At 34.1% G+C, this 13,281-nt stretch overlaps 1 protein-coding gene across 1 annotated transcript in view; it reads left to right on the forward strand.

Moving 5' to 3' along the window:
* The first annotated feature begins 8,188 nt into the window (after positions 1 to 8,188).
* The window catches only part of LOC120335318 (uncharacterized), a 98,921-nt gene continuing 93,828 nt past the window's right edge, over positions 8,189 to 13,281 (forward strand). Inside the window, exons 1-3 of the mRNA XM_039402809.2 lie at positions 8,189 to 8,356; positions 8,981 to 9,062; positions 12,578 to 12,656. Of these exons, the coding sequence (XP_039258743.2) occupies positions 8,296 to 8,356; positions 8,981 to 9,062; positions 12,578 to 12,656 (222 nt within the window). The 5' untranslated portion in view covers positions 8,189 to 8,295. The remainder of the gene's footprint in view (positions 8,357 to 8,980; positions 9,063 to 12,577; positions 12,657 to 13,281) is intronic.

A 13,281-nucleotide genomic window follows, 5' to 3' on the forward strand; every position in this document is an offset into this window, starting at 1 on the left:
GAACAAATATTTTTTAAAATGAACATTACAAAGAACAAGCAAAGAACTAGGATTAGTGACTAGGATTTAGAAAATCTTCCAATCTTGGCGTCGCAAAGCTATCAAGCGTGATGCTGCAACAAGACAGTGTCACGTTAAATGTCATTGTAATATTTTTTTAATAAGACGACTGAGTTGAGTTCACAAATTGTCGGAGTTTTTGCACGATGTTCCGTTTTTAACTTTCAAAAAATATATGCGATTCGCAAAAGAATAGCAACCCTAAATTTTGTCCCTTGAGCGACTTAAAATTTGCCGACCCCTGAGCCATCCGAGTCCACAAATCCAAAACAAATGGCTGATTAATTCTATGGACTGGTGATCGGACTGTAGGACGTGGTAGGATGAGGAATGGGGATGACTTTTACCGAATACCGTTATATATCATGTATTTTGGTGAAGGTCATCAGGCTGTAGGGATGAATGGGATGTACCTAAATCATTATTATAAGTTTTGAAAATTTAATTTTGTTTTCATTCCTTTAATTTGAAACGGGGTGAATTTAGGGAGTTAAATGCTATAAGGCAAGAGTACACGGCGGTTTTTGAGGAGGTAGAACCCTGGATTCTTTCATTTCCGACTTCTGATATGTTAAAAAAGGGGTTTTCAGCCGTGACACTATTGCTATCAAAACAACTAAATCGCCTTTCCATCAGTAAACGGGGTAATTTTAGACATAATAAAGAACTCGCCGAAGAACACCAAGCTCACCATCTCATTGAAAAACACTATAAACTATGATTTGTCTTCTTATTTGGTCTGTAATATATTCGTTTCAGACTTTCAATTTTTTTTTGCAGTGCCGGGGGGCGATGAAGTTGTATAAACTAGTTTAGGGGGGCGATGGTACAAAAAGTTTGGGAACCACTGGTCTATACTATACGTCTACTACGAAATAACCATTTTAAACAGCCAAACAAAACGGAAACGTATAATCCGACTTGCAACTGACAGGAGCCAAATGGACGTTTTTGTTTTTATTGCCGTCCAGTAAACAAAGTCACGTGACCCGTGCAAGTCCTATATATTCTCTGCTTTTCCGGTATCATGGGCCAATGAACGCAGACTTCTGCATGACGTAACAATGAATTTGGCAGCTGTAGGTGGATCCCCCGTGGTCGGATGAATATCAGATGTACTACTTCTCGCTTTTGCGTTGAGTTGAGTAGCCTTTCCATAGTCTTTTTCAATTATTAGTACTGTAGTTTAGTTATTCTAAGATGGTGTTAAAAAAGTATAAGTAAGATATTAAACACTTGCATATCCTTACCATAAATAGCAATTTTAGTTGAGCACTAGTTCATAAGACGTTGTATCGTAAATATATACTACTACGGTTAAATAGGTACGGTACGGTAACTCCAAGGTAGGCTAGACCTAGAATAATATGTCACAAACAACGATATTTTCTGGCTTGCATGAAAGGTTTATGATTAATTTATTGACTTTTCAGCAGACTTATACTACTATATAGGCCACGTCATATTTGAAAATAGAAATTAATGGCTGTTTCTGTAATGCATGGTTGTGTGAAAGAGAGGAAAATAATCAATTTTACTAATGTCGGTTGGTCTAAATCTAAATTCATAGAGTCGACAAGAACCTGGGAAGCAATGATAAGTTTTGCCGAAGTGAAAAGAAAAGGAGCATTGGAAGTGATTGAGAGATGAGAAATCAGGTTGTAGACAGAACGTTGATGTATTAAAATATAGTCTATAGTGAGTATAGTTCATAAGGCATTTCAGACTGTGATATATCGAAATTCAGTATAGATATAGTCTAGTACCGGTATGCAAACACTGCATGACATTAGTACATCCAATGAGCATATATGTACGCTCATTGAGTACATCAGATAAAATGAAATATGTATTGAAGGTATCAGTCAGTATTTAGTGGTATTTTTACACTCATGCTGTTCCAAATATAATTTTCTCCCTCATTTTAGATACTGTACTACAAAAGAAAACGGCAATGTTCCACCAATCCATCCTAACGCAGGCTCTAATTCCTGCTGCTATCAGTGCTATAAAATGCAATTGCAGTTTTAGGTATTCTGCGGCGTCTGCAGCTGCCGCAAAACCATGGCGGTATTTCCATACCATGGCCGATACGGCCAAACCTATGGCGACTTACTTTTTAGCTGCCACAAACCAATGTCGAGCTGCCGTTACCGCGGCAGCAAATTGAAAACCAATGGCAGGTAAAATTTTGCTGCCGTAACCGCGGCAGGTGGGTCGTAAAGATAGGGCTGTCCCTTATGGTGACAAATATTGGGTAAGTTGGAACGTTTTTCTTATGGATACAGTTTTGATGGATTTGGGGTTAGGGTTTAAGTAGATATATAATTTCACATGATCAATTAAAATCTGGTACATTAATTTGTGAATATATCGTTGATACTGATTACTGAATAATGAATGCAACTTCTTATGCTGTTTCTGTTGTAAACTGCTTGTGCTTATTACATAAAATTTATTCGCTAATCTGAATCAGCGTTGTTGTTGTCGCTCCTTAAAGACCTTTCGAGGTCCCTCGCGACTCTGCACATAATTAAATTATTTTTTGTTGTTGGTTACATGTATGGCATATTTTTCGTAATCTACCTAATAAATTATGATTGACTGAGGAAGTCTGATTTTGGTCAGGCAAGACGTTACAGAAATTCATTTGTGATAATGTGCTGTAGGGCTCTTGAATTGCATAGTTCTTATGCTGCGTTGTTGTAAACCTATGGTTATTGAATTTCCGGGAACCCCTTCTATTCAATTTCGCATTAGGATTGTGGAGCAGAATTTATTTAGTTACCAGATGTGCGCTACGAAACTCATTTTCTGGTTGTTTTTCAAGGCCTCGTCTCACGGCCCATATCCGTGGTGAGGATCTACAAATGTTCAATAATTTACTTATACTTTTCAACAACGTCTTAGCATAACTAAACTAATAATAACAGAGCTATGGAAAGGCTACCCAACTCAACGCAAGATCGAGCAGTAATAACTAAGATTCATCCGCTCGCTAACAGCTGATTCAAATCAATTGTTACGTCATGCAGAAGTCATTGTTCATTGCCGGAAATGTAGAGAATATAGGACAGATCGTAGCACATATTTCTTGTAGTAAAAGCGTCTTTTAAGTCAAACGTACAACTTTTGGAAATGGGAACAAGGCATTATTTGTTACTAAATTTCTGAGAAACATTTTAGAATTATTTCCAGGTAGTTAGTTCCCTTATGTGCGCTACGAAACTCATTTTCTAGGCGTTTTTCAGGGCCTCGTCTCAAACTCTAAAGTCTAAACCAGTGGTTTCCAAACTTTTTGTACCATCGCCCCCCTAAACTAGTTTATACAACTTCATCGCCCCCCGGCACTGCAAAAAAAATTGAAAGTCTGAAACGAATATATTACAGACCAAATAAGAAGACAAATCATAGTTTATAGTGTTTTTATTGATGAGCTTGGTGTTCTTCGGCGAGTTTTTTATTATATCTAAAATTACCCCGTTTACTGATGGAAAGGCGATTTAGTTGTTTTGATAGCAATAGTGTCACGGCTGAAAACCCCTTTTTCAACATATCAGAAGTCGGAAATGAAAGAATCCAGGGTTCTACCTCCTTAAAAACCGCCGCGTACTCTTGCCTTATAGCATTTAACTCCCCAAATTCACCCCGTTTCAAATTAAAGGAATAAAAACAAAATTAAATTTCCAAAACTTATAATAATGATTTAGGTACATCCCATTCATCCCTACAGCCTGATGACCTTCACCAAAATACATGATATATAACAGTATTCGGTAAAAGTCATCCCCATTCCTCATCCTACCACGTCCTACAGTCCGATCACCAGTCCATAGAATTAATCAGCCATTTGTTTTGGATTTGTGGACTCGGATGGCTCAGGGGTCGGCAAATTTTAAGTCGCTCGCGGGACAAAATTTAGGGTTGCTATTCTTTTGCGAATCGCATATATTTTTTGAAAGTTAAAAACGGAACATCGTGCAAAAACTCCGACAATTCGTGAACTCAACTCAGTCGTCTTATTAAAAAATTATTACAATGACATTTAATGTGACACTGTCTTGTTGCAGCATCACGCTTGATAGCTTTACGACGCCAAGATTGGAAGATTTTCTAAATCCTAGTCACTAATCCTAGTTCTTTGCTTGTTCTTTGTAATGTTCATTTTAATAAATATTTGTTCGCCCAAATATGTACTTCCAAACATCGAAGTGAATGTTTTTGCATGGTTTGTGAAATTTTGATAAAGATTTTCTTTAAAAAGATACATTCTTACAAAAATTAAGCAGTGATGAATCTCTCGAATAGAATATGAATTTTTTCCCCTATTGCATTGTAATATATTCGAATATTTACTGCGCTATTAAACCCCTGCACTCAGCATCAACTTTTCTGCGTGTTTTCATTTGTCTCATTGTAATTAAATTGTAGGCTCGTTAAACGAGTAGCTGTTCAATATAATTTTTAGGATATGATAAAATTTAGTCTAAACGTGTCTCACGATAAATTCTGTTACGTAAAAAATGTAATTTACTCTTCGAGCGTAGATAATAAATAAAATTAATTCATCGGTAAAACCGCCGTTTTGGATGTTTCCCCTGGCATAGACTTCCTTGTTTACTTTGGTGACATTGGCCAATCAGCAAGATGCAAAAATAAACGTAACAATGCCCCCTTTCGCATCCACTCAGACACATTCCTCACTCAGCCAGACTTTCAGGCGTGGTCGTGAACATTACCTCATTTTTGCGATTTTGAATTATATTCGTTAGTTTTTAGTTGTTTTTCGGAAATTTAAATAAAAATAATTCAATGATCACCTTTTCCTCCTAGGAGTTTTGATTTAATTGCAGTAATCAAAAATTAGTGTAGAAATAGCTGTGATAGACTAGGCTAAAATTCTTTACCGGTACTTTTAAAAAACAGATTGTTGAATGGTATAAATTAGAATGATAGTTTGAAACAAATCCTTCATTTTATAGGCAACAACTCGCGAAACCACTCCTAAAATAAGCATCGAAAATTTTAGAATGGTAAAGTATGGGAAGAATTTCCGGGGGGGAATCCGGGGTCAAAGGTCGGGGAAAGGTCCATTCAGCGTCCCTGGCCAGATTATCCGACCACTGGGATACGCAAACTACCGTACCTTACTGCGAAGACGAGTCCAGCAATCCCTTCGCGTGTGACATCGTCCATGTGATTCAAACCCACGAAAGCACGCATAGTACAGTAATCAAGTGCACGATGCGCCGAGCAGAACCAGTTTTCGCGAAATCGCCCCCCTATCGCCCCCTTCGACTTTTTCGCCCCTTCTGTATCATTTTCGCCCACCGGGGGGCGATATCGCCCACTTTGGGAATCACTGGTCTAAACTATTTTTCGAAAACATAACTAAAAACTAACGTCGTTATTAATTCAATTGTTCCGTCATTGTTAACCTTGCTGATTTGTAGGGCTGGGTATTTCAGGGAAAACACTTTAACCGTTAACCGGGTAAAATTAACCTGTTAACCGCAGCGTGACGTTTCACATAATAATTTATAATTTTAGCTTGTTACGTCACAATGGTTACACTGCAATTTCGCGTGACCTTATCCTGGTATCGCTCAAAATTATTCACGAATCGAGATAGTTTCGTGATTGCTCTGCTGCAGGAAATATGCAGCGTGGGTAGGACATGGAAGTATTTTGTTAATTTTTGTTAAAATTTTCAGTGTTTGATGTCCAAATTGCACCTTGAGATATATAAAGAAAAACAGCATCAACTACGCACTTGTTGGTTGACATTGAATATACGATTTTGTAATAAAATCGTGAACAATCTGTTTCGACCGAAAACTGATTCAATATTAATTATTGTTAAATTTTCATAATCACCAATCTTGCTACTTCAATTATTTTTCACATTTATTAGGTACTCACCAATACAGTTAGCAATATTCTTTTGAATTAAACGCTACGGAAGATAAATTTGCGATGACGTTCATTTTTTATGATTTAAACCTGAGATGTCAGTTAACGGTTAAAATAAATCGTAACCGTTAACCATCTAAAATCGGTTAACCATTCCCAGCCCTACTGATTTGTTATTGTTACGGAAATAAACAAGGTGTTCGATGCTCGGGGAAATACCCGATGGATGGCGCTAGATATTTTTAATTATTGACTCGTGTTTTCTCGCTGACAAGGGACGCCAAAACAAACAGGATAGAATTGTGACTGATGATATTCGTCTTCATTTCATATCGGGCGTAAGTCATGCTAGTGGGCTGACGTTTTTTTTATCCGAAATTTGCATAAGGCAGGCCAGGTTGATTTTGGTTTCTTACAAACTGATTGAAAATATACTTCCAAATATAGTTAGCTTCAGTATTGTCAAATCTCTCCAACTAGCATGGGAGTGTGCGTTTAATACCGGTATTTTTTGCTGTCTACTTTCAAAGATAACCAGGATTATTACGGTACGGTACTGCATTATAAGCAAATTTATTTGTTTGATATTTCAGTATTTAAGCTCCCGTCCATTTTAAAAAGTATTCGTCCATTTTTTGGTGCTCATACACTTTAATCGTTTAGCATTCAGAAGTCTGAGGTTCTACAAATTGTCAATGTTGAACATTTTTGCTACAGAACTTCCACTTTCAGTCTTTGGAATTATATTCCATTTGGTTTTTGAAAACATAAGCTAATTGTTTTTTATGTGTTTTGACTGAAATTGTTTTCAGTCAAATGTCAATTGCTTTCTAGGCTATATCTTTGATGCAAGTTAAAGATGAAACTTCCTTTTTGTCTCTTGGTAGTCATGCATCAGTATTTCTTTAACTTCAAGTTGAGGCTTTGTTTTGTTTTGCTCACACTTGCAAACTTAAATATATGATTTAATGAGTGAATGTTCTGCAAAGTTTTACAATATCAAGCAAAGTAGAAGAGAAAATGCATAACATGAGCAGGCAAAAATTTTGGAATATCTTCAAATTTGTGTGATTGATTGGCATTAAGCTTTTGTTCATAATAATAATGGCCTTCAAAATCATCTCCTTATGAAGGTATAGTTTCAGTTGTACGAGAGTGAGGTAAAAAATAATTTGCTGTGACATAAAAAATAATAATAAATGGCTATTAGAATGAAACTGCTTTGAAATCCCTGCAGACCCTTGTGGGAGAAACAGATGCATTTCAGAGCTTTTCATTTAAAGTATGATAAATTAAATTTTTTGGGTGTACATATATATATATATATACCAAAACATTATTCTTTTGGTGGGCACTCTTCCCCTTAAAGCTAGATATAAATAACACGTCAACACGAAATATTAAAAGTAACATCTTGATCAAAATAGACTTGTTTATTTAAAAAAACTTTCGAATGTTGCATGGATAAACATACCGACTGTGCACCGATTGGTTGCATAAATTTGGGAATCCTCTTAAATTTGAATGTTTAGAATATATTATTTGGCATATGGTGTCATAGCTGTTTCCTTGACAGTATGGACTGAAACTTTTAAGTCAGTCAATTTTCTCTGTTATAATATACCGGTATGCTTCTTGGCTCTGTGTGGCTACCGAGGTTAGGCATGAGGAATTCAGTTACTGACGATATTGTTGGAATATTTCCAACATATTAAAACTGCAGGCAATATCTTTTACACTCATTTTAGGTTTGTTAGAAGATGAAAATTCATTGAATCATATGGAGATTCTTCCCTCACAAAGTATCCAATTAAAGATCCATCCCCACATTCACGCTCATATGAAGATCTTCCCTCTACCCCCAGGCTAGATCATATTGAGAATGTGGCCATGGTGATGTCAGGGTTGGTCATTGGTCAGGTCAGATCCTTCCATCCAGGCTTGATCTTATGAAGATTCTCCCACCAGTAGGTTTGAGGGATAAAATCTTCATATGATCAAGTTTATCTAATGGTAAAATTCTGCAAGGTCGTTAATACCGAGGATTGAAAGGAATAGCTGACAATATTTATATATATAAATGTAACCTGGATGTTCATCTATTTTGCCAGTTAAATTTTGAGAAAAAATAAGTGAACAACCAAGTCTAAAATAACCTTTTATTTCAATTTATATATAAATTTTAACCTGGATGTTAATCTATTTTGCCAGTTAAATTTTGTGAAAAAATAAGTGAACAACCAAGTCTAAAATATCCTTTTATTTCAATTTGAACGATTCAAGAATTATGTTCATCTGTCGCAGACAGGAAGAAAACATATCATGATGAAGAATTTATTACTTTTTATTACTTTCCTGATTATTACAAGTTGGATATCATTATGTAAGCATATTTTAGATTTCCATAATAACTATAAATTCTTTTTTGTAAGAGGTGCTTCCAAATCCAATCTAAATTAAAATTGGTTAGGGTATGTGGTTGGGAATACACTTGTCATCAATCTTCTGACTATCCTTTGTGGGTTCGAATCTTGTAGGGCAATGCAATATTATATGCAAGTGGTTCACGTAACCGCGAGTCTATTAGGGCGTCCCCCATCATCACGTTCGTGCATCTGAAACCAATAACTGGTTAACTATTCACATACCCAACATGGACTGCTAAATGGAAGAGAGGTCATTATTCAACATAAGATTAAGCTATCTTAGAGGCTTTGTTCTCCCGGGATAATTATAAGAATATTTTTCTAAGTATAGAATTTCTCATTATGTTCTATTAATTTCTTATAGCGATTTGATGCTTACATTACGGTAGTTGAATCTTCTGCATGTCCGAAATTTCCGAATATAAATAATATCTTAAAAACAAAGTTGTTTTTAATTTTTAAATTCGGTAATACAGATTCTAGTCTTACTATTCCAGAACATCAGCTTGATAAATAAGCAAAGCCTTGTTCAGAGTAAGTTAATACCTATTGAAAGTTTTTCTGTATTTACCATATTTCAGCATTTGCTGCTGACTGCCCCCCAGGACAATATACATCTGGCAATACAACTTGTGAATGCCTGCAATGTCCAGCTGGATATTTGTAAGTATGAATCCTTGAAGTCTGATTTGAGTAATTGGAATTTAGAGACCTTAATAATAACTCATTTATAGTGCAGTTATGGATATTCGGTTTTGTGTTGCAACAAGACAATGAATTTATAAATGTTTTTTGGGCAAAGTTTATGTGGCCGTATTATCCAATTTGAAGTTAAAACTATCAGAAAATTTCCTACTTCAATAATTTGTGTTTTAGTGAATTGACAATTGTTTCTCTCATTAATCATGTTTAACTAGAAATTCATATAAATGAAATGAACATTGGCCCAGCATTCATGAAACGTTTTGATAACTCGTGAAAAATTGTCACAAATGAAAAAGTAAGACGTATAAATGGAGATTTTTAAGCAGCATTTGTAGGCTGTGTAGTTGCTTTGAGATCACAATGGCTATGGCTCAGGGACCACAATATGGTATGTCCATCAACCACCTCCATGAAACATCAGCCCAAATGCAATTTTGTGGAAGCGGGAATATGATATGAGAGTTCCAAATTTTGAACTTTCAAATATACAAATTTAACCCTGAACTTTCGAAATATCTTAGTATTAAAAATTAAAAGCTGAAAAAGATAGATTATATTATTTGTATGAAGTATTACAAGATTAAAAGCATGAAAAATAAGTTGATGGTTAGGAAATGAAGCCATTATAGTTTCTGATAGCTCTGACTCCAGCTCTACCTAATACTGTAAGCTTGGCTCCAGATCTAACAAAACTCTCCAGGCTATGGCTGCCCAAGCCTGGACCTGTGGAATGGACATGAATGTTCCCTTTTAATTAAAGAATGAAACATTTGATGTTTTGTATGAGGGTGATTGCAAATTTAAACAAATTTAAACCTTCATAAGTTGTGGAGAATTAGTTGAAATTCTGTAATTCTCTCAATGCAAAACCTTTATCAAAAAGTGGGGATTATGTTCATTGGAGACAAGAGTTTGATTCCTTGTTTAGTACATAAATCGGCGCTCCGGAAGTATTCATACCAAGATGAGGCACAACCTGAACAACCCTAACCTGGTACACATACTACGTTCAGGTTGTGCGCCATCTTAGTACGAATACTTCGGGAGCACCCATAAATTTGGCTTACTGTAACACAAGGGTTTTAAAGTTTTAAATTGACTATTTACAATTGGTGTGTAACAGTATCAGTCAAAATCTGCATAACAAAGCATGAATAACATTGATGTGAAAAATTTATAACTTTAATTCATTCTCATTAAAAAGTGTTAGCTGAATCGGTCAGGCTTGAGTGAAAATCATATTTTGAATCACTTTTATCATAACTGTAGATGTTTTCTAATTTAAATAATTCTTTCTTTTGTTCATATTATCATCTAAATACAATTGCTCAAGTGTGGTTGATGATAAATATTAACCCTTGTAAATCACCCAGTTGGAATTGTTGATCAAGTCAAAATTTTTTATGTCTTTTCAACAATTTTTCTTGTATTCATGTCCCACCAATTGCTCAAATCAATTTATTTTTCCATTTTCCATATTTGCTAATAACTGCCATGGCTTACTATGTTCAGATGATTTATTGATAATAAGATATAACCTCGTCCTATTGTTTGGAAACTCATCTTCAATATCCTTTTGTTATATTAGTGATCTTTTGTCCTGATCTGCTTTGACTGTGTTGTTGACTACCATGGTGTTACAGAAAATATTTGGTTTGTTTCCCAGTCTGGAATCTGATTTATATTTTTTGTGGTTTTGTCCATCATAAAGTAATTGTATGTTTAAATATCGGTTTCGACTTTCGAAATTTCTGTAATTCAATTCTGGATGATTTAACCAGTATTATTTGAGCACGAATGTGTGCTTATCATTGATTATACATTTGTGGTCATTTACAACATACCTTATAGTTCCTATCTACGTCTTTCTCTAGCGGAATGTTTGCTTTAGGAATTTATTATGATGCCCAAAACCTTGCTGAAAAGAAGATTCATAACTGGAATTGTTGATAAAATCAAACTTTTTAATTTTTAAGATAAACGGTTTGCTCTCTGACGTGAAGAATATAATAATTTTGAAAACCAAAATTTATTTTATAAAATTATTTATTTAGAAGTATTTATGCTTTTTTGAAGATTCAGATATTAGTTTTTCTAATACTATAACTGTCTGTAGCCTGTATATCTAGGTATATATTTTTCACTAATATCCGACATGCTGTTTATCAGCGTATTTTTTGTCTATGACTATGATATCCCTATTTGACTACCTATTTTTCATTTTTCAACCATGGAACCATAGAGAAACGAAAGTCTGGTTTCCACAAACGAACCTATTTAAAAATGTTTTTTTTCTGCTTCATTGTAATCTTCACCATTGGTTAAATCAGTTACAAAGACAGAAAAGTGCAATTTATCTTGGCCATTTTTTTACATTCAATTCACACCATTGTTAACACTGAAACTCTAGTTTCACTTTTTTTAATTTCAATTTTTGTCTTATGTAAAATTGTAAAATATTGTTTGTAGAAGTCGCAATACTTCACCAGTACTTGACGCAAAATCTTTAAGATGTGATTAGTTTGTTTTGACGACATCTAACTTTCTGTTTATTCTGTTAGATTTAAATGTCGTAACACTATGTACAAAAGAGACCAAATGACGCTCAGATCTTTCAGCAAATATTAGCTTCTGTCGTTTTTATGTATGAGTTATAACTTAAGGTTAATGGGATTTGTGTTTGGAGTAACTGGAATACATTGGTGTGGTTAACTCATCATAGTTATTCCTTTAACAAATCTTGGAATTTTCTCTTAAACATGATTCTTTTTTCATCAAATCATATCAAAACAAGCTATAATTTTAAGCGCTTATTCAAAATATTCTATTGTCACAACAAATTACCTTTTTGTTCTAAATATTCCCAATTTATTAATTTTGCAACGGAATATTATTTATACCAAATTTAAAGAAATTCAGAGCAAAATTGTCCAACCTATCTGGACACTACCTTTTATTTAGATTTTTTTGTATGGGTTCAAATCCTTTGTCTTTCAAATCATATGTTATATATTAAATATAATCCTTGATTTCTGGTTATGATATGAATTGGGTAATTTAGTTTGTATCACTAATCTGTTTGAATTGGTTGACAAATATAGAAATAATATATATATATTAATACCAACAAGTTTCCGGATATATTTTCAGAATTCGCTTAAATTCCAAATTCTAAATTTTTTTTTGAAATTTGCTAATCTTACAGGAAAGTTATAATTTATGTCAAACTATTTCATATATCACAAGTTTGCTGAAAATGAAATTAATTATTGAAAGTATTCAAAATAAAAAGTAATTTTGTGACAGAATTGTAAAATACTTACGTAATCATTCTATTATGATTATCTTTTCATATTGGATCAAATTGATTAGAAACATTTCAATGTGACTTCTATATATTAAACTCTTCCTCTTTATACTGAAACTGCAAGATGATTTCTATTATTTGAAATTAAATTTTCTTTACTTTCCAGTTGCGTTGGAGGAAATGATACAACAAAAGAGCCATGTTTGCCGGGACAGAATAGTGCGGCTGGTGCAATAGTTTGTTCGGTAACATTATTTTTTTATTATTTTAAGTTTGTTTTAAAGGTTATTGTAACGACTAAAAAGTCATTTAGTCTCTTTATCCGTTCCATATGTACTAAAATGATGATATGTGGTTGGAATATATTTTTTATATTTATTTTGGTCAGAGTAAAGATGACATAATGCCTCATGTTTCATAAACGTAAATGCTCTTTGCCAATCGAGGACTAGGGATTAGCTGAAAACTTGAAAAGTCTAGAAAGAAGTCTGTATGCTTGCAACAAAATTTAACATTATCTGCATGATAAATGAACATATGTACAAGACCTTGTTGGCTAAAACACAGTTGTACTGTAGGCTGTAGCCCTATCCATTTTTAGGAAAATTTTTTTTAGCTGGCATTTTTATATTCAAGTAGTAGGGTGGATAAAATTTTACTCAATCAAATTGCTAGTATATACCATGGTATTGTTCCATTGTATATCATCATGTTATCAGCACAAAAATATTTGTAAAAATACGATATATTTTTCATATAATGATTTCTAACTATACTTATCATGAGGCATGGCAGTTCATGCATTGAGCTGAGCATATGAGCATGCTTGCCATTGCAACTCTGACTCCCCTTTGTGGGTTTTTGTGTTCG

Source organism: Styela clava, chromosome 2, assembly GCF_964204865.1.
Source record: "Styela clava chromosome 2, kaStyClav1.hap1.2, whole genome shotgun sequence".
Lineage (NCBI taxonomy): Eukaryota > Metazoa > Chordata > Ascidiacea > Stolidobranchia > Styelidae > Styela > Styela clava.